The sequence below is a fragment of the Cherax quadricarinatus genome, chromosome 26 (assembly GCF_038502225.1).
Source record: "Cherax quadricarinatus isolate ZL_2023a chromosome 26, ASM3850222v1, whole genome shotgun sequence".
Classification (NCBI taxonomy): Eukaryota; Metazoa; Arthropoda; class Malacostraca; order Decapoda; family Parastacidae; genus Cherax; species Cherax quadricarinatus.
Window position 1 is genome coordinate 37,495,555 of NC_091317.1, and position 20,000 is coordinate 37,515,554.

At 39.6% G+C, this 20,000-nt stretch overlaps 1 protein-coding gene across 1 annotated transcript in view; it reads left to right on the forward strand.

Moving 5' to 3' along the window:
• The window catches only part of LOC128691591 (uncharacterized), a 61,528-nt gene extending 47,353 nt beyond the window's left edge, over positions 1–14,175 (forward strand). Inside the window, exons 10-13 of the mRNA XM_070088965.1 lie at positions 193–373; positions 9,795–9,894; positions 12,868–12,997; positions 14,086–14,175. Of these exons, the coding sequence (XP_069945066.1) occupies positions 193–373; positions 9,795–9,894; positions 12,868–12,997; positions 14,086–14,175 (501 nt within the window). The remainder of the gene's footprint in view (positions 1–192; positions 374–9,794; positions 9,895–12,867; positions 12,998–14,085) is intronic.
• Positions 14,176–20,000: the final 5,825 nt, after the last annotated feature.

Below are 20,000 nucleotides of genomic sequence, written 5' to 3' on the forward strand. Positions count from 1 at the left end.
GTTTCAATGGATGTGTTGAAGATTTTTGTTAGTGGCACACACAGCATCTCTGTTCCCTCTCTAAGTACCCACGGAGAGATGTTGTCTGGTCCCACCACTTTGAAGTATCAAGTTCATGTGTGTGTGTGTGTGTGTGTGTGTGTTTGTGTGTGTGTATAATATACCTAAGTCTGCATTAATTAAGGCTTTCAGTTAGCGAAGTCTGGTGTATTTCGGGAGATAGCTGAATCAGAGAAGATTGGTCGACTCATTTACGTACCACATCCGATGTTCCAAGAAATCATTGACACTCTGGTGCGACGGGGCGACCACGTCTTTATTAATGTTCATTCTGGTTTTAAGTCAACTATTGCTCAAGACTTCACGAAAACAGGTACGTACTGCCGAAGCAAACTACAATTGAATATATGCCAAATCTCACGGCCTGTGAGGGGCCTGGTCATGGCTTGGTCAGGGACTGGTCATGGCCTGGTCATGGCTTGGTCAGGGACTGGTCATGGCCTGGTCATGGCTTGGTCAGGGACTGGTCATGACCAGAAACTTGGGCACAAATTTTATGGCTTTATCCAAATGAAAAACATCTACCCTTGTGTCTGTGTCTGGGTGAGAAGCAAGCTGCCTCTCTTTAGCTCTTTCTTGAGCCCTAAGCTCCTCTAAGGCTCTCTGTTCTTGGATCTTTGTACGATTAATCCTTAACCGTTCCTTTTCTTCCGCAACTAGGGCTAATTTCATTCGTAAAATTTCTACCTCCTTATCCAGGTCCCTAACATGGGAATTTGATTCAATGTCACCTTCCAAATGCATGTCATCCCCAGAATTTTCACCAGTGTCAGCCATTTTCGGAAACAATAGCACCAAATCTTGCTATCAGCCACAGAACTTACTGATATAAAATAATAAAGCACACAGCAGAGTACATATACTGAAGTAGTATATTCACAAGAGTGAATGTCATGTGACTCTCTAAAGTTAAACAGGATTGCACATAACAAGAAAATCCTGGCAGAAAAAATGGAGCTACTGTACCTGCAAAGGAAAATTATTCCCAGAAATTTAGGTAAACATAACCCCCTAAAAATCAGCAAGATTGTACCTGCAAGGGTAAATTATGCACAAAATATCAGGTATTAATAACACCCTAAAAATCAACAAGATGGCACAGAAAGGTAAATTATTCACAGAGTATTAGTTAATAATAACACCCTAAAAACCAGCAATATTGCACACAAAAGTAAATTATTATTTTAGTGTGAGTGTTATAGTGAATGCTTCCTCTAACCAACCCAGTAAAGAATGATTATTGACTTTCCAGGTTGCAAACTTGAATTACCACTCAAAATTTGATAATTATCCCGGACAGGCCCCCATGTTATGCAGAAATGTGGGATAGCTGGGGGCTTGAGCCTTGTCTAAGGGCAAAGGTAAAAGTTACACACATCTCAAGCATAAACAGCCCACCCAGGGCTATCCCAGTTAAAACAGAAAGCGCTAAACCAGTATGTGTACTTCAATGGGTTGGTTAACAAAGGGTTAGGCAAAAATCCCAGTTAGGAAAATATATATATTTATTCAACATAACACTATATACCCACTCTAGAAACACCTTAATCCTAAACGCCCAAATGACGGTACACAAGAAACAGCTGGCTGGAGGTCCAGCTACCATAACCACTAGGCCTAGTCAGCACCAGGCCGACTCTACTCCACTCCCAACCTCATTTCTTATTTCCTCACTCGTCCCACAGCACCCTGACCATGTCAGAGCCCAGGTGGGCATACAGGTAAGCCATAGAAGAGCCTATGGCTTCGGTTAGCTAAACAAAAGGAGTACACAACTACAAACTTAGCTTAAATACACAGCATCTCCGATGCCAGCCTCCACACCACGGTGACTCCACATGACTGCCCCAAGCCACGTGGAGTACTCTGTGTGACTGCCCCAAGCCACGTGGAGTACTCTGTGTGACTGCCCCAAGCCACGTGGAGTAGGACCGCATACCCAAACACCCTTGGAAAATAAATCCCTATCAGGATTTCTTTATAATTACAGTTAGAGTACTTTACAGTGCCCCCAAATGCACATTATGAATTATGAAATTATTCTTGACAATTATAACATTCATACTATTATGGCACACTTCTCCACTATATGTACATTACGATGTCATGCAGAACCCTGCATAACAGATACCTCAAAGGCAATGGGGCCAGATAACATCTCCCCATGGGTCCTGAGAGAGGGAGCAGAGGCGCTATGTGCACCCCTAACAACAATACCCAATATATCTATCGAAGCAGGGAGATTGACTGAGGCATGGAAGACAGCAAATGTAGTCCCAATCTTTAAAAAAGAGACAGACATGAAACACTAAACTACAGACCAGTGTCACTGACATGTATAGTATGCAAAGTCATGGAGAAGATTATCAGGAGAAGAGTTGTGGAACACCTAGAAAGGAATGATCTCATCAACAGCAGCCAACACGGTTTCAGGGACGGGAATTTCTGTGTCACAAACCTACTGGAGTTCTATGACATGGTGACAGTAGTAAGACAAGAGAGAGAGGGGTGGGTGGATTGCATTTTCTTGGACTGCAAGAAGGCGTTTGATACAGTTCCACACAAGAGATTAGTGCAAAAACTGGAGGACCAAGCAGGGATAACAGGGAAGGCACTACAATGGATCAGGGAATACTTGTCAGGAAGACAGCTGCGAGTCATGGTATGTGACCAGCGGGGTCCCACAGGGGTCAGTCCTAGGACCAGTGCTGTTTCTGGTATTTGTGAACGACATGACGGAAGGAATAGACTCCGTGGTGTCCCTGTTTGCAGATGACGTAAAGTTGATGAGAAGAATTCATTCGATCGAAGACCAGGCAGAACTACAAAGGGATCTGGACAGGCTGCAGACCTGGTCCAGCAATTGGCTCCTGGAGTTCAATCCCACCAAGTGCAAAGTCATGAAGATTGGGGAGGGGCAAAGAAGACAGCAGACGGAGTACAGTCTAGGGGGCCAGAGAATACAAACCTCACTCAAGGAAAAAGATCTTGGGGTGAGTATAACACCAGGCACATCTCCTGAAGCGCACATCAACCAAATAACGGCAGCAGCATATGGGCGCCTAGCAAACCTCAGAACAGCATTCCGACATCTTAATAAGGAATCGTTCAGGACCCTGTACACCGTGTACGTTAGGCCCATATTGGAGTATGCGGCACCAGTTTGGAACCCACACCTAGCCAAGCACGTAAAGAAACTAGAGAAAGTGCAAAGACGACTAGTCCCAGAGCTAAGAGGTATGTCCTACGAGGAGAGGTTAAGGGAAATCAACCTGACGACACTGGAGGACAGGAGAGATAGGGGGGGCATGATAACGACATACAAAATACTGAGAAGAATTGACAAGGTGGACAAAGACAGGATGTTCCAGAGATTGGACACAGTAACAAGGGGACACAGTTGGAAGTTGAAGACACAGATGAATCACAGGGATGTTAGGAAGTATTTCTTCAGCCACAGAGTAGTCAGGAAGTGGAATAGTTTGGGAAGAGAAGTAGTGGAGGCAGGATCCATACATAGCTTTAAGCAGAGGTATGATAAAGCTCATGGTACAGGGAGAGTCAACCTAGTAGCGACCAGTGAAGAGGCGGGGCCAGGAGCTTGGACTCTACCCCTTCAACCTCAACTAGGTGAGTAAACACACACACAAACACACACACACACACACACACACCCACACACACACACACACACACACACACACACACACACACAAACACACACACACACACACACACACACACACACACACACACATATATATATATATATATATATATATATATATATATATATACATATATATATATATATATATATGTCGTGCCGAATATGTAAAACTGGTCAATTAGCAAGAACTCATTTAAAATTAACTCCTTTCTGTCTGAAATTTTCTCTTATTCATTTAAAGATATACTTTCTTCATTAATGTTAATGTAAAAATTTTTAATTTTGCACCAAAAGAATCTTAGAAAACTTACCTAACCTTATAATAACAAGCGCAATTTGTTTTAGCCTAACCCAACTAAATATATTTTAGATTTCTTTACAATAATTTATTACTAAACAAACACAGTGAAATATATTTTTTTCGTTAGGTTCAGAATGATTTTGGCGAAATTATTGCATACACAAATTTTCGCTTGTCCTATATGGCAAGATGAGCGTTGCTATTTAAGCCAAGATCGCAAGTTCTGCCTATTCGGCACGAAATATATATATATATATATATATATATATATATATATATATATATATATATATATATATATATATATATATATATATATATATATATTATATATATATATATATATATTATATATATTTTATATATATATATATATATATATATATATATATATATATTATATATCTAATATATATATATATATATATATTATTTTTTTTTTTTTTATTATCACACCGGCCGATTCCCACCAAGGCAGGGTGGCCCGAAAAAGAAAAACTTTCACCATCATTCACTCCATCACTGTCTTGCCAGAAGGGTGCTTTACACTACAGTTTTTAAACTGCAACATTAACACCCCTCCTTCAGAGTGCAGGCACTGTACTTCCCATCTCCAGGACTCAAGTCCGGCCTGCCGGTTTCCCTGAATCCCTTCATAAATGTTACTTTGCTCACACTCCAACAGCACGTCAAGTATTAAAAACCATTTGTCTCCATTCACTCCTATCAAACACGCTCACGCATGCCTGCTGGAAGTCCAAGCCCCTCGCACACAAAACCTCCTTTACCCCCTCCCTCCAACCCTTCCTAGGCCGACCCCTACCCCGCCTTCCTTCCACTACAGACTGATACACTCTTGAAGTCATTCTGTTTCGCTCCATTCTCTCTACATGTCCGAACCACCTCAACAACCCTTCCTCAGCCCTCTGGACAACAGTTTTGGTAATCCCACACCTCCTCCTAACTTCCAAACTACGAATTCTCTGCATTATATTCACACCACACATTGCCCTCATACATGACATCTCCACTGCCTCCAGCCTTCTCCTCGCTGCAACATTCATCACCCACGCTTCACACCCATATAAGAGCGTTGGTAAAACTATACTCTCATACATTCCCCTCTTTGCCTCCAAGGACAAAGTTCTTTGTCTCCACAGACTCCTAAGTGCACCACTCACTCTTTTTCCCTCATCAATTCTATGATTCACCTCATCTTTCATAGACCCATCCGCTGACACGTCCACTCCCAAATATCTGAATACGTTCACCTCCTCCATACTCTCTCCCTCCAATCTGATATTCAATCTTTCATCACCTAATCTTTTTGTTATCCTCATAACCTTACTCTTTCCTGTATTCACCTTTAATTTTCTTCTTTTGCACACCCTACCAAATTCATCCACCAATCTCTGCAAAAATAAAGATACCTAAAATAAAGATACCTAACTGTTGCATATGTGTCTTACCTAACAATCTGTCGGTATTTTATACCATTTTAATGTTCATTCTGTCAGACACTGCAACACAAGGGTATCTTGGTACAGACCATCTACTTCGACAACCTCTACTAGTGAGAACGGCTGGGTTTGAGAAGGACCTGCCCTCCCAAATCAACCTACGTCTCACCTCCTGGCACTATATAAGGCCCGATTCTGTCACTTCAACTTCATATTGTTTCAGACAACGGAACAATGCTCTTCTCCAGACTGAGGGACTGACCACCTCAAAACTTTAAGGGTGATGGACTGATTACATCGTCTTCAAGTATCTTCTGCTTCTATCAACTTTTCTGTACTCGACTGAAGAAGCCTACTGTGTAGGCGAAACGTTTCAAAATAAAGATACCTAACTGTTGCATATGTGTCTTACCTAACAATCTGTCGGTATTTTATACCATTTTAATGTTCATTCTGTCAGACACTGCAACACAAGGGTATCTTGGTACAGACCATCTACTTCGACAACCTCTACTAGTGAGAACGGCTGGGTTTGAGAAGGACCTGCCCTCCCAAATCAACCTACGTCTCACCTCCTGGCACTATATAAGGCCCGATTCTGTCACTTCAACTTCATATTGTTTCAGACAACGGAACAATGCTCTTCTCCAGACTGAGGGACTGACCACCTCAAAACTTTAAGGGTGATGGACTGATTACATCGTCTTCAAGTATCTTCTGCTTCTATCAACTTTTCTGTACTCGACTGAAGAAGCCTACTGTGTAGGCGAAACGTTTCAAAATAAAGATACCTAACTGCTGCATATGTGTCTTACCTAACAATCTGTCGGTATTTTATACCATTTTAATGTTCATTCTGTCAGACACTGCAACACAAGGGTATCTTGGTACAGACCATCTACTTCGACAACCTCTACTAGTGAGAACGGCTGGGTTTGAGAAGGACCTGCCCTCCCAAATCAACCTACGTCTCACCTCCTGGCACTATATAAGGCCCGATTCTGTCACTTCAACTTCATATTGTTTCAGACAACGGAACAATGCTCTTCTCCAGACTGAGGGACTGACCACCTCAAAACTTTAAGGGTGATGGACTGATTACATCGTCTTCAAGTATCTTCTGCTTCTATCAACTTTTCTGTACTCGACTGAAGAAGCCTACTGTGTAGGCGAAACGTTTCAAAATAAAGATACCTAACTGTTGCATATGTGTCTTACCTAACAATCTGTCGGTATTTTATACCATTTTAATGTTCAGTAAATGATATATATATATATATATATATATATATATATATATATATATATATATATATATATATATATATATATATATATATATATATATATATATATATATATATATATATATGTGGTACCTCCCTATATATATATATATGTATATATATATATATATATATATATATATATATATATATATATATATATATATATATATATATATATATATATATATATATATATATATATGTGTGTGTATATATTACTATGCACTGCATTCATACACACACATACACACAAACACTCATTCATTCGCAGACATATATTTTTGCATATGTCTATATATGTTTGTTTGTACTTATGCATAATTTTTTGTATACATGCATGTGTAAAAATATGATATTAAAAGCGAACATAGAAAACCCATGGTGATGAGAGTATCGAATAATATAGGCAGTTAGATGCTGTATATCAAACAGATAGAAAGGGGGTATGGAGAAAGAACAGTGTTCTTATATATTTGGGAGTTGACTTCTCGGCAAATGGTTCTATAAAGGGAATGTATCAGAATATAATGAGACCAACACTGTTGTATGGGTGTGAAACATGGGTTTTGAATGTTGCAGCAAGGAGGAGGCTGGAGGCAGCAGAGATGTCGAGTTTGAAGGCAATATGTTATACGAATATTATGCGGAGAATTCGGAGCTCGTAGATTAGGACATGGTGTGGAATTACTAAAAGTATTATACACAGTATTTATATAAACTATATATTGATTGGTTAGTTTTAGCTGTTATCAGAACCTTCAGGGTTGACGTATTCAGTATAAATTTATCATTCAAGTTTGCTGGATCAATCCATATTGTACCGTATGTTACAAAACTTGATAATACATTAGTCACCTGCCGGGTGTAGAATATCTTGAAGAATCGAGATGTTGCCTAATATTCTCGTTACCTCACTTGACCATTCACTAAACCCACATGGATCATCATTGTTATGCGGAAAAGGGTGCTCCTGGGGGCTCAAGGCCTTGTCTAAGCGCAAAAGTAAAAGTTACACACATGTCATGTAATACTAGGCCACCCAGGGCTATTCCAGAAAAAAACAGAAAGCTCTAATCCAGCATTTAATACATAAATGGGTTGGTTATCAGAGGGCTCAGGGAAAATTCTTTGTTAGGAAATTATACATTTATTTGTATGAACACTACATCACACATTAAATACACACCATCTCTCCCTTGTAGCATAAACACCCACAAACAGATACCTGAAGAGTCGGCAGGCTGGAGAGTCACCGCAAAATAAAATACAGGATGTATGGGGTAATCGGGTGGTCATCCTCGGACACCGTGCCCTACACTACTCTTCTGCCGAAAACATGTTATCCCAAATTTACCAACTATCCCCTCAGCTAACAGAGTTCTGACCACATCAGAGCCCTAGTTAGCCTATTGGTAAGCATTAAAGTATCCTATGGAGTGAGTTGCCTAAACAAAAAGAGTACAAAAACTTAGCTAAAATACACGGCATCTGGAATGCATCTTCCACCGTGCCGCTCACCAGGTGACTACCTCCTCGTGACTCCCCACGCCAAGCTCACTGACGCTATCCCCACACTTAATAATAATAATAATAATAATAATAATAATATCTTTATTTACTAGAAGTACATGGTATACAGGCCTAGGTGACATCAATTACTACTACTACTATATAGAAAGCCGCTTGTTATGCAGAGCATTTTGGGCGAATTAGGTCAGTTTTGTCCCAGGATGCGACCCACACCAGTCCACTAACACCCAGGATGAACAGGGACAGAGACAGTAGGTGTCTTATGGAAACACATAATTTTGTAAATATAATAGTAAATCATACATTATGATTTACAATTATGTTTACAAAATTATGGCACACTTCTCCATACATATATCCATGCAATGCAGAACCCTGAATAACAATCATGCGCAACAACAGATGAAGTAACCCGAATTCAGCAGAATCCTGGTGTTTATTGAGCACTTCCACCAGATGATCAGTTGATAACGAGATAACTGAATCAGTTAGAGTAGAAGTAGATCCACCAGATGATCAGTTGATAACGAGATAACTGAATCAGTTAGAGTAGAAGTAGATCCACCAGATGATCAGTTGATAACGAGATAACTGAATCAGTTAGAGTAGAAGTAGATGATTGTGGCAACATAAACGTAATGGTAAGCAGAAATATATTTTATTTTTACTTGAATCAGGGAAATGCTAGACTCAGTGGGGTCAAATGATGTCTGGGACATGTAGGATGTTAAGGCTCGATCCAAGGAAGTGGAGAACTGCAGTTTCTTAAATCAAGGCATCTAACTAACAAGGCACCTCCCTGGGTAGTACCATAAGTAGAACCATTGGTACATTCACCTCTCACTGTCAGTGATGTACCATTAATAGTTAACATTAGTAACAGTTTTCCATACAGATCCATCACATGATATTTTTTCCAGTATGGTATACCATATTTTTCCCACAGTTTTCATGCCTATAATGGCCGGAGAGACTGGAGGGCCCAGAGAGAGCCTTCTGTTTTTCTATCTTTTCACTCGTCTATCTAGATAATTCACTATTAGTTCTTGATCTAGATAGACGTAAATTGTTCCTGTTTGCAGATAGGCTTTTTGTGGGCTTCCAAATCCTCCGTTATGTCTTTCTCTGTTTGTCTAATGGAAACATGTTGTCTGATACCGTTTTTTTTATTAAATCAAGCTCCTGTTAGTAAGTTTATAGTTCTTTACATTATTATGTGGATGTTTTCCAACTCCTCTTGACCTACATGTTTACAAACAGTTATTCTCTTTCTTCTCTGAAGTCTTTACTTAATCTTCCATTTTTCTCTCTCATACTTCGTTATCGCCCCTTGCTATTTTTTCTATTTTATTTGCTCTGTTACAGTTACTTATATTTTTTACGTTACTGTCTAGTAACTCTGATTTAGTTTTAACTTGTGTATCGTTGAAGAGGAGGTAGAAACAAACTTAATGTGTTTAAAATAATGATAAAATATTTTGCAGGCAAGTGTTCCTTTTACGAGTCCAAAGAAGAATTCTTGATGGCAATATATGTAATGATTGGTCAAAAGGACAGCCCACTGCTGCCATTTATTAATAAAAGGTAAATTAAAATGCTTGTCGGTTGTTATCTTTGTACTGATAATTAAAAAAAATTGTAGCTAAAAAAAAATCATTTAGAAATAAGATAAACAGAATACAATATTTTTTTCTACATACGGAATATATCATTGTAAGTCGTTCATTACTATTTATTTTGAGTTTATGGACAGTCTGGCCCTGAGGTGGTATTGTTCCCCCTGAGTGGGGCCTAATGTATGTAATGTATATTTGGTGTTTATTATTTTTCATATAATATTATATTGCTGATATTTTCGTTATTAGTTAATATGGAAATATCTTGCTTTATATTATAATTTGGCTTAGCTTATGTCATGAGGTAGGATGTAACATTTACACTTTACTGTGCTCACTGTTTGAGAGTTGTGGTTGGTTGTCCACATTGGCAAACTACGTTGTTTTCTACCACTCATTTGTTAGTGTCAAGGTGTACCTCGCATCGTCCTGGAGTAGCTGGGCGAGTCACGTGATCGCACCTGAGATTGGACACTGTCCTCCTTTCATCTCTCTTTCCTCAGCTGGTCACTGCTGGACCAACACTCTCTCTCTCTCTCTCTCTCTCTCTCTCTCTCTCTCTCTCTCCCCCGGAGATCTCTTCCATCTCTGGTTGTTTGTTCGTTATTTAGACTCTATTTTGGCAGAGTATTATTTCGCTGGTGAGTCGAAACATACTTCTTGTAACTCTGTGCAACTCTGTTCACAGAGCACAATTCAGACTTAGTGATTTTTGACGTTTTACTGAGGTTGTGCATCGTACTGGCGCTCTTAAGTTAACCCAGGTCCAAACTACAGCTTCTGACCTGTGTTGTTTGACATCTGTTCACTGTTGTAGTCGTGGAGTTTGTTATGCTGAACTTAGATTCAGTATTAAGGAAGTTTTATGCTTTTTATGGAGGATCTGCTGAAGGTCCCCAGTTAGGGTCGTTATTTTGTCTCCTTGTTCCTGACGCTGTGCTTCTGCTGCTTATAATATTATTGTTCAGCAAATTGTTCATCTTCCTGTTCAAGCAAGCTATTTTGATTGCCTGGTTGGTCAAGAAGCTAGATTATTTGAGGACGTTCAGTCAGTCACTGTTTGAGTCGAATTTTACTGAAACATAACGAACAACTTTAAGAACATACACATTCTCACACACATGCTTGTATATACTAGTAATATTTTTATAATTGCTGACAACGTACCAGACGGTACTTAAGAACCATAAGATATGAAATATGCCTTCAGCAGTATATAATACTGTACAATTTTTCTTTGCTTTACAAGAGAAGTGTAGGAACTCATATGCTAAATTATATTAAATTCATTTACTTTGATTTTGTCCACATAGACAACATTGATAATGAACTTTTTAATTTTTATTTCTTTAGTTAGTATCCTATAAGTTGCAATCCTAAAGTACTAATAAAATTTTGATAATTTTTAAAGTATAACTGGACCAAAATACTGACTACTTATTACAAAAAAAAACAGAAACAGGCTGAATGCTAGAGGGGGAGACCTTCTAGTAGATTCTCGAGATGTCTATAACTTATACATATAGAACTTTTTTGTAACAGATGGTAGGAAAATAAACTTCTGGGGCTTTAGGAAGAGTTAAAGCAATGAAGGAATACTGAAGTAGACCTACTGGCCCATGCTAGGCCAACCACCACTCATGCATTTGTACAACCTAGACTTCAGGGTAGCTACCTAAGATTCTGACTTCAGTAACTCTAAAGGGAAGTTTGCTTAGCAATTGTTGCTAAACCAGAACTTTCTTATATCCCTTCTAAATCTAATTTCTCCAACTTGAACACATTGTTGCGAATTCTCTCTTGGTTTGATATTCTCGGCACATGATTTATACCCCCAAATTTTATTCCAATTTCCCATTATTACGCTTCAGTCGATGTCCTTCATAATTCTACGTCCTTCCAGAGAATGCAAATTCACCGCCTTCACACCTGCTTTCGTAAAATATATTTCTGATAAAGTTTGTCATATTTCAGTATGTTTTTCAGCATATTTATGCAAAATTGTGACTAGTAATGAACAGAATAATGTAAATGAGGCGTCTCCTCAAGTATAACTTGAGAAATTCTGTTTCATTACTTGTGTTTCCTAATATAAGGCCACGAAATCTATTGCATTTATTACATGCACTTATGCACTGTTATTCTGGTTCTAAATTACTGCTATCTATATATTCTAAATCTTTGTCCCATTCAGTCTGAAAGATCTACATTGTTTAGCTTAGAGGTGCCTTATTCATTTTCTGTCCCCAGGAACAGAACCTTACACCTGTCTAGATTAAACTGCATCTGACTCACGAAATCGTAATAATTGACCACAACATTAACCTGTTTAGTTTATTCCGTAGCTCTCTTGTGACCTCATCCGAATTTATTTGACGGCCTATTTTAGTATCTACAAACTTGCATGTATCACTCCCTCATCAATATCGTTAATACACTGTTTATGCATAATAAAGAGCCCAATACTAAACTCCTGTGGAATATCACTGGTAATCGGCCTCTATTATGATTTCTCTCCATTTATACAAACTCTGTATTGTCTATCGATCAGCTATTCCTCGATCTAGATTATTTTTCCAATTCCATACATTGCAACTTTCTTCAATAGTCTCATGAGTGGAACTCTATCCAAGGCTTTACTTTCCAAACTAGCTGCAAACTTTGTCCGCAGTTATTGATTCCGTCAACTTTGCTACAATTAAAGTTAGGCTAATTGGTCTATAGATTGAGATTAAAGACCAATCTCCAGATTTGTAGGATAGGTATCACATTTGTCTGGTACGTTACCCGTTTGTAGTGATTCATTGAAAAGATTAGCTAATGGTTTACTAAGTTCCTGCTTATATTCCTTTATGACTGGAAAACAGTTCGTCAGCATCTGTTGACTTATTTGATTTTAACTTGTTCTTTTATTGTAAAATTTGTACTGGTTACCTCTCAGGATAATGTCGATGACGGAGGCTGGGTTGTTCTTCCAGTGGTTGATAGCTGAAGAACCCAACTCCACTGTGTGTGATCATGTCTCCAACAAGATCACTGTCAACGAGGCACTCTCCCTCAGTAACCTCTGGGTAATTAAAAAAAATTCAAAACAAATGAAAAAGTGAAAAACTACTCGAACAGGAAATTAAAGAGATCTATACTAGGGCCCCACTTATAAGGCAGGTTAGGTTCCAGGCTACTGCCGGAAAGCAGAACGCCATTTTTTTCCAGTTATAAATGCATATAAATGCCAGATAATAAATTTATACTAGCATATATTAAGCTAGCAATAGAACTAGGCATTAAAAGCAATAAAAAGTAAAATACACACAAAGTACACTCATTATTTACCTCAAAATATTTGTAATCTTAATGTAGGGCAAAAGGTGAGTAGTATTTACTGTAAGAAGTCAGGTGTGGTGGGTATGGTAGCCCTCTTGGCCACCCCAATCACACATAATATACTACAACGACGCTTAAAGCTCCCTGTAGTGATAAAATGCATACACAGTACACTCATTACTTACCTTAAAATATGTTTAGTCTTAATGTGCTGTGAGGGTGAAAAGTATTTATTTGTAGAATAAATAAAGACCAACACTTCCATTCTCATGTAATTTTTAGGAATGATGCTCTGACAAATTAGTATTACTGTTATTATTATTATTATTATTATTATTATTATTATTATTATTATTATTATTATTATTATTATTATCATTATTACAAATTAGTATTATTACAAGTTGTTATTATTATTACAAGTTATTATAATCATAATAAAAAGAAGCGCTAAATCCACACGGGTCGTGAATTGCTGTACAGTAGATGTGCTCATGGAGAATGTAAACAAACCGGGTGGGGCGCACATTATTTGAAAGACCGCTCATTATAGCAAATTTTGGTCATAATTTAAAATCGCCGTTTTAGTGGAACGCCGCAAGGCAAAACACCGTAAAGCGGGGCCCTACTGTATATCCTTCGAGCTCAGAGAAATAATACACAGCTGTTTTCACTTTCTTATTGATCAATGTTTGTGACATTGAGAAATTTTGTTATTACCATTATGAATTTAAAATACATTAGAGAATATTTGTTTATATACATTCTCTTGTAAAATTTGCCTTACTGATGTTAATATTGGGCATTGTAATATAATCAATATTTTGTATTTCAGGGAATGCTTGTTATCCTCCTGGTGGGTGATATTACCAGTCTGCTTGTATTGTTCCTCGAGCATCTCATTCTTCACATTAAACAAATTTAGATGTTTATGGTCATTATATTCCCTTCCACTTCTATTTTCACTGTCACCTGCTGGTCATATATTACTGTGGTCATCACGTTCCCTGCAACATCTACTTACACGGTCACCTGCTGGTTATATATTACTGTGCTCATCATGATCCCTGCAACATCTACTTACACGGTCACCTGCTGGTTATATATTACTGTGGTCATCATGTTCCCTGCAACATCTACTTACACGGTCACATGCTGGTCATATATTAATGTGGTCATCATGTTCCCTGCAACATCTACTTACACTGTCACCTGCTGGTTATATATTACTGTGGTCATCATGTTCCTGCAATATCTACTTACACTGTCACCTGCTGGTCATATATTACTGTGATCATCATGTTCCTGCAACATCTACTTACACTGTCACCTGCTGGTTATATATTACTGTGGTCATCATGTTCCCTGCAACATCTACTTACACTGTCACCTGCTGGTTATATATTACTGTGGTCATTATGTTCCCTGCAACATCTACTTACACTGTCACCTGCTGGTTATATATTACTGTGGTCATCATGTTCCCTGCAACATCTACTTACACTGTCACCTGCTGGTTATATATTACTGTGGTCATCATGTTCCTGCAACATCTACTTACACTGTCACCTGCTGGTTATATATTACTGTGGTCATCATGTTCCTGTAACATCTACTTACACTGTCACCTGCTGGTTATATATTACTGTGGTCATCATGTTCCTGCAACATCTACTTACACTGTCACCTGCTGGTTATATATTACTGTGGTCATCATGTTCCTGTAACATCTACTTACACTGTCACCTGCTGGTTATATATTACTGTGGTCATCATGTTCCTGCAACATCTACTTACACTGTCACCTGCTGGTTATATATTACTGTGGTCATCATGTTCCCTGCAACACCTACTTACACTGTCACCTGCTGACACATTCCTCACTCGCAGTAAATATTGTTTCCACATTACCACAAATTTATCCTAATCTTAACATTATAATCATTGATTATTGGTATTCAGTAATATTATAACTACTGTATTCAATAACAAAGATTCTCAGTGTATTTAGTTGATAATAAAGTTTTACTTCTTACTGCTGATATTTTTACTTTTCCAAAGTTGTTGTTTTATCTTTAAGAATAATAATAAAAATAATAATAATAATAATAATAATAATAATAATAATAATAATAAGAAGAAGAAGAAGAAGAAGAAGATGAAGAAGAAGAAGAAGATGAAGAATATCTTTATTTACTACAAGGTATACAGTCCTAGCTGACATCAATGACATACTACTATATAGAAAGCCGCTTGTTATACAGAGCATTTTCCGCAAATTAGGTCAGTTTTGTCCCAGGATGCGACCCACACCAGTCGAGTAACACCCAGGTACCCATTTTAAACTGATGGGCAAACAAGAACAGTATTTGTCTTATGGAAACACATCCCTAATGCTTTCCAGTCGTACTGGAGGAGATTCGAACTCCAGACCTCAGTGTGTGAGCTGAGTGTAGTGTCAACTGAGTGTAGTGTCAAGTGTAGTGTCAACTCTATCAACAACTGCGATCCATCATCAGAGTTGATGATTGTTGACGACACTCTTCAAGGTAGGTTCTTTGACTCTACTTAGGCGCTCGTGATGTCTATAGTTGAACCTGTCCTACCCTAGGATTCAACCTGAATGCCTCTCGTCTCTCCTTATGTTTGACACTTAGGATTTACCACTCTTTCGAGTGTAATAATCATAATTCGTAATGACATTTCACTGGTAATATATCTGAGTTATTTCTGTACATGTTAGTTTAAAATATATTTGCCTTCAATATAAATGTAAACCTTTAAAATCAAAGTTTATATTTCGTCTGGTCACACTGCTTTATTTGCCAGCAATATACCATGCATATGAACATATTATAATTATAAATTACTACACACACACACACACACACACACACACACACACACAGAATGGAAAAGGTACAGAAGACAGAGAACTCAGGAAAATAAAGAGATTAGCCGAAGAGCCAGAAACGAATATGCACAGATAAGAAGGGAGGCTCAGCGACAATATGAAAATGACATAGCATCGAAAGTCAAGACTGACCCGAAGCTGTTGTATAGCCACATCAGGAGGAAAACAACAGTCAAGGACCAGGTAATCAGACTGAGGAAGGGTGATGGAGAGTTCACAAGAAACGACCGAGAGATATGTCAGGAGCTCAACACGAGATTTAAAGAAGTATTTACAGTGGAAACCAGTAGGACTCCAGGAAATCAGAACTGGGGGGTACACCAGCAAGTGCTGGATGAGGTACATATAACCAAGAAGGAGGTGAAAATGCTGCTATGCGAACTTGACACCTCAAAGGCGGTGAGACCAGACAACATCTGTCCGTGGGTCCTTAAAGAGGGAGCAGAGATACTCTGTGTGCCATTAACAAAGATCTTCAACACATCAATTGAAACTGGGCAACTCACTGAGGTATGGAAGATGGCAAATGTAGTCCCAGTTTTTAAAATGGGAGACAGACATGAGGCACTAAACTACAGACCTGTATCACTAACGTGTATAGTATGCAAAGTCATGGAGAAGATCATCAGGAGGAGAGTGGTGGAGCACCTGGAAAGAAACAAGTGTATAATTGACAACCAGCACGGTTTCAGGGAAGAAAAATCCTGTGTCACAAACCTACTGGAGTTATATGACAAGGTGACAGAAGTAAGACAAGAGAGAGAGGTGTTGATCGACTGCATTTTTTTGAACTGCAAGAAGGCCTTCGACACAGTTCCTCACAAGAGGTTACTGAAAAAGCTAGAGGATCAGGCACACATAACAGGAAAGGCACTGCAATGGATCAGAGAATACCTGACAGGGAGGCAACAACGAGTTATGGTACGTGACGAGGTGTCAGACTGGGCTCCTGTGACAAGCGGGGTTCCACAGGGGTCAGTCCTAGGACCTATGCTGTTCTTGGTATATGTGAATGACATAACGGAAGGGATAGACTCAGAAGTGTCCTTGTTTGCAGATGATGTGAAGTTAATGAGAAGAATCAAATCGGACGAGGATCAGGCAGAACTACAAAGAGACCTGGGCAGGCTACAAGCCTGGTTCAGCAACTGGCTCCTTGAGTATAACCCTGCCAAATGCAAAGTCATGAAGATTGGGGAAGGGCAAAGAAGACTGCAGACACAATATAGTTTAGATGGCCAAAGATTGCAAACCTCACTCAAGGAAAAAGATCTGGGGGTGAGTATAATACCGAGCACATCTCCTGAGCCACACATAAATCAGGTAACTCCTGCAGCACACGGGTGTCTGGCAAACCAAATGATATCGTTCCGATACCTCAGTAAACAATCGCTCAAGACTCTGTACACCATTTGCGTCAGACCCATACTGGAGATTGCAGCATCAGTTTGAAATCCACACCTGGTCAAGCACGTCAAGAAATTAGAGAAAGTGCAAAGGTTTGCAACAAGACTAGTCCCAGAGCTAACGGGATTGTCTTACGAAGAAAGGTTGAAGGAAATCGGCCTGACAACACTGGAGGACAGGAGGGTCAGGGGAGACATGATAACGACATATAAAATACTGCACGAATAGACAAGGTGGACAAAGATGGGATGTTCCAGAGATGGGACACAGACACAAGAGGTCACAATTGGAAGTTGAAGACTCAGATGAATCAAAGGGATGTTAGGAAGTATTTCTTCAGTCATAGAGTAGTCAGGCCGTGGAATAGCCTAGAAAGTGACGTAGTGGAGGCGGGAACCATACATAGTTTTAAGACGAGGTATGATAAAGTTCATGGGGCAGGGAGAGAGAGGACCTAGTAGCAATCAGCGAAGAGGCGGGGCCAGGAGCTATGATTCGACCCCTTCAACCACAAATAGGTGAGTACAAATTGGTGAGTACACACACACACACACACACACACACTCCATCTCCCCCTCCTCTCCCTCTTTCCCCATCTCCCTCTCCCATTCTCTCTCCCTCTTTGCATCTCCCTCCTCCTCTCTCCCCCTATTTACCCTTCACTCCCTCTCTCCACCCCTCTCTCATTTTGCCACTGTCTCCAGCTTCCTCCTTTACCTTCCTGTGCCCCACCCCACACACTCGGACAAACACACCAGAAAACAAACACACAGAATTACATAAGTTTTACATTTTGTGGCAACCAAAACAAAAAAAAATGGGTTGCTGGAGAGCAGGAAGGAAAACCAGGGGACTGGAGCATGAGTCTGCAAAAGAAGATTGGGCAGCAGAGCTCAAGAAAAGAGAACATGAGTGGGGAAAGAAGCTAGAAGACCTTAGCATGAGTATGGATGAGAGGATAGAGGCAGAAATCAAAAAGTGGGAGATACAAGTTACAGCAGCAGAGGGTAAGATACAAAGATTAGAAGAGTAACTGAAAAATCTGAACCAGATTAAAGTACTAAAGAATAATTTGGGATTGACATCAGAAACTGCTACCTCAGTCACAAACAGGGGGACTATAGGGAACAAAGAAGTGCAACAGTATGCAGAGCCCCTATCAGGCCATCGTGGAGCCCGAGAACAAGAGAGACTCACATCATGAGCAATCGAGGGGACTGTAGAAAATGAAAGAGCTAAGCTATATGTGGAGACCCTAACAGACCACAGCAGAGCCGAGGAAAATCTGAGAAGGGAAAATGATAGGCCACTGGGCCCAAGGACAACAGATAGTGAAGAAACTGAAGAAAGTAAAGCTGCAATGGAGACAACTAAATCGAATCAGGGGATACATAGGGATATGCAGTGGGAGAATGAAAGGGAGAAATCAGTCTTTTTTTATGGGCTCCAGGAAATTGAAAGGAAAACTTACAAAGCAAGAAGACAATGGGAGAAAAAAGCAATCAAAAGCATCATAAAAGCAATAGGAGAAGATGACATGACCTAGCTGGCGAAGAAGAACGCGGCCAGTTAAAGTGACTTTCAAGGCAGAATCGACTCGAAAGAGCATCCTGCAAGAGAAAGCAAGACTAAGGGACATGCTGGCATACCAGAAGGTGTATCTCAACCACGACAGAACACTAGAAGAAAGGCAGAAACTGAAAGAGATGGTACAAAGACAAAACGAGGAAAGAAAGGTGAAGATGGAGATGGACAGGAAAACCCAGATTCTGGAGGAAGATCAAATATAGCCTCCCTCACAAACACAAACAGAAGACCCCAACCAGGACAACCCCAATGCAACCAAACATTCTAACCCAAAACATACATGCCATAACCAATACCCCCACCCACCTCATTACAAACTCCACACCCACAGCAACCACCCATGGTTCCTTAGCAGGTCTCCCACTTCCTCAGCCCCAACGTACCCCGTAGACCACAGTTTTAGAAAAGAAGTTGGAGGTGTGGTATACAAATGCAGACTGGATAACAAATAAGTGCGAGGAGTGGCATGAAAGAATGAAGGAGACATCCCCAGGTATAATAGAACTCACAGGAATGAAACTCACCAGGATGATAACGGATCCAATCTTTCCACCCATATATCAAATCCTCAGGAAAATAGAGGGAGGAGAGGAGGGGAAGGAGTTGCACTGCTCATTAAAAACCGGTGGGGATTTGAGGAAATGGAAGGAATGGATGGAATGTGCGAAAGGGACTACTTAGTAGGAACAATCCAGTCTGAGGGCCATAAAGGTGGTAATTGCAGTAATGTACAACCCACCACAGAATTGCAGGAGGCCAAGAGAAGAATACGACGAGAGCAATGGAGCAATGGTTGACACACTAGCTTAGGTGGCCAGAAGAGCTCAGAGTGGGGAAGCAAA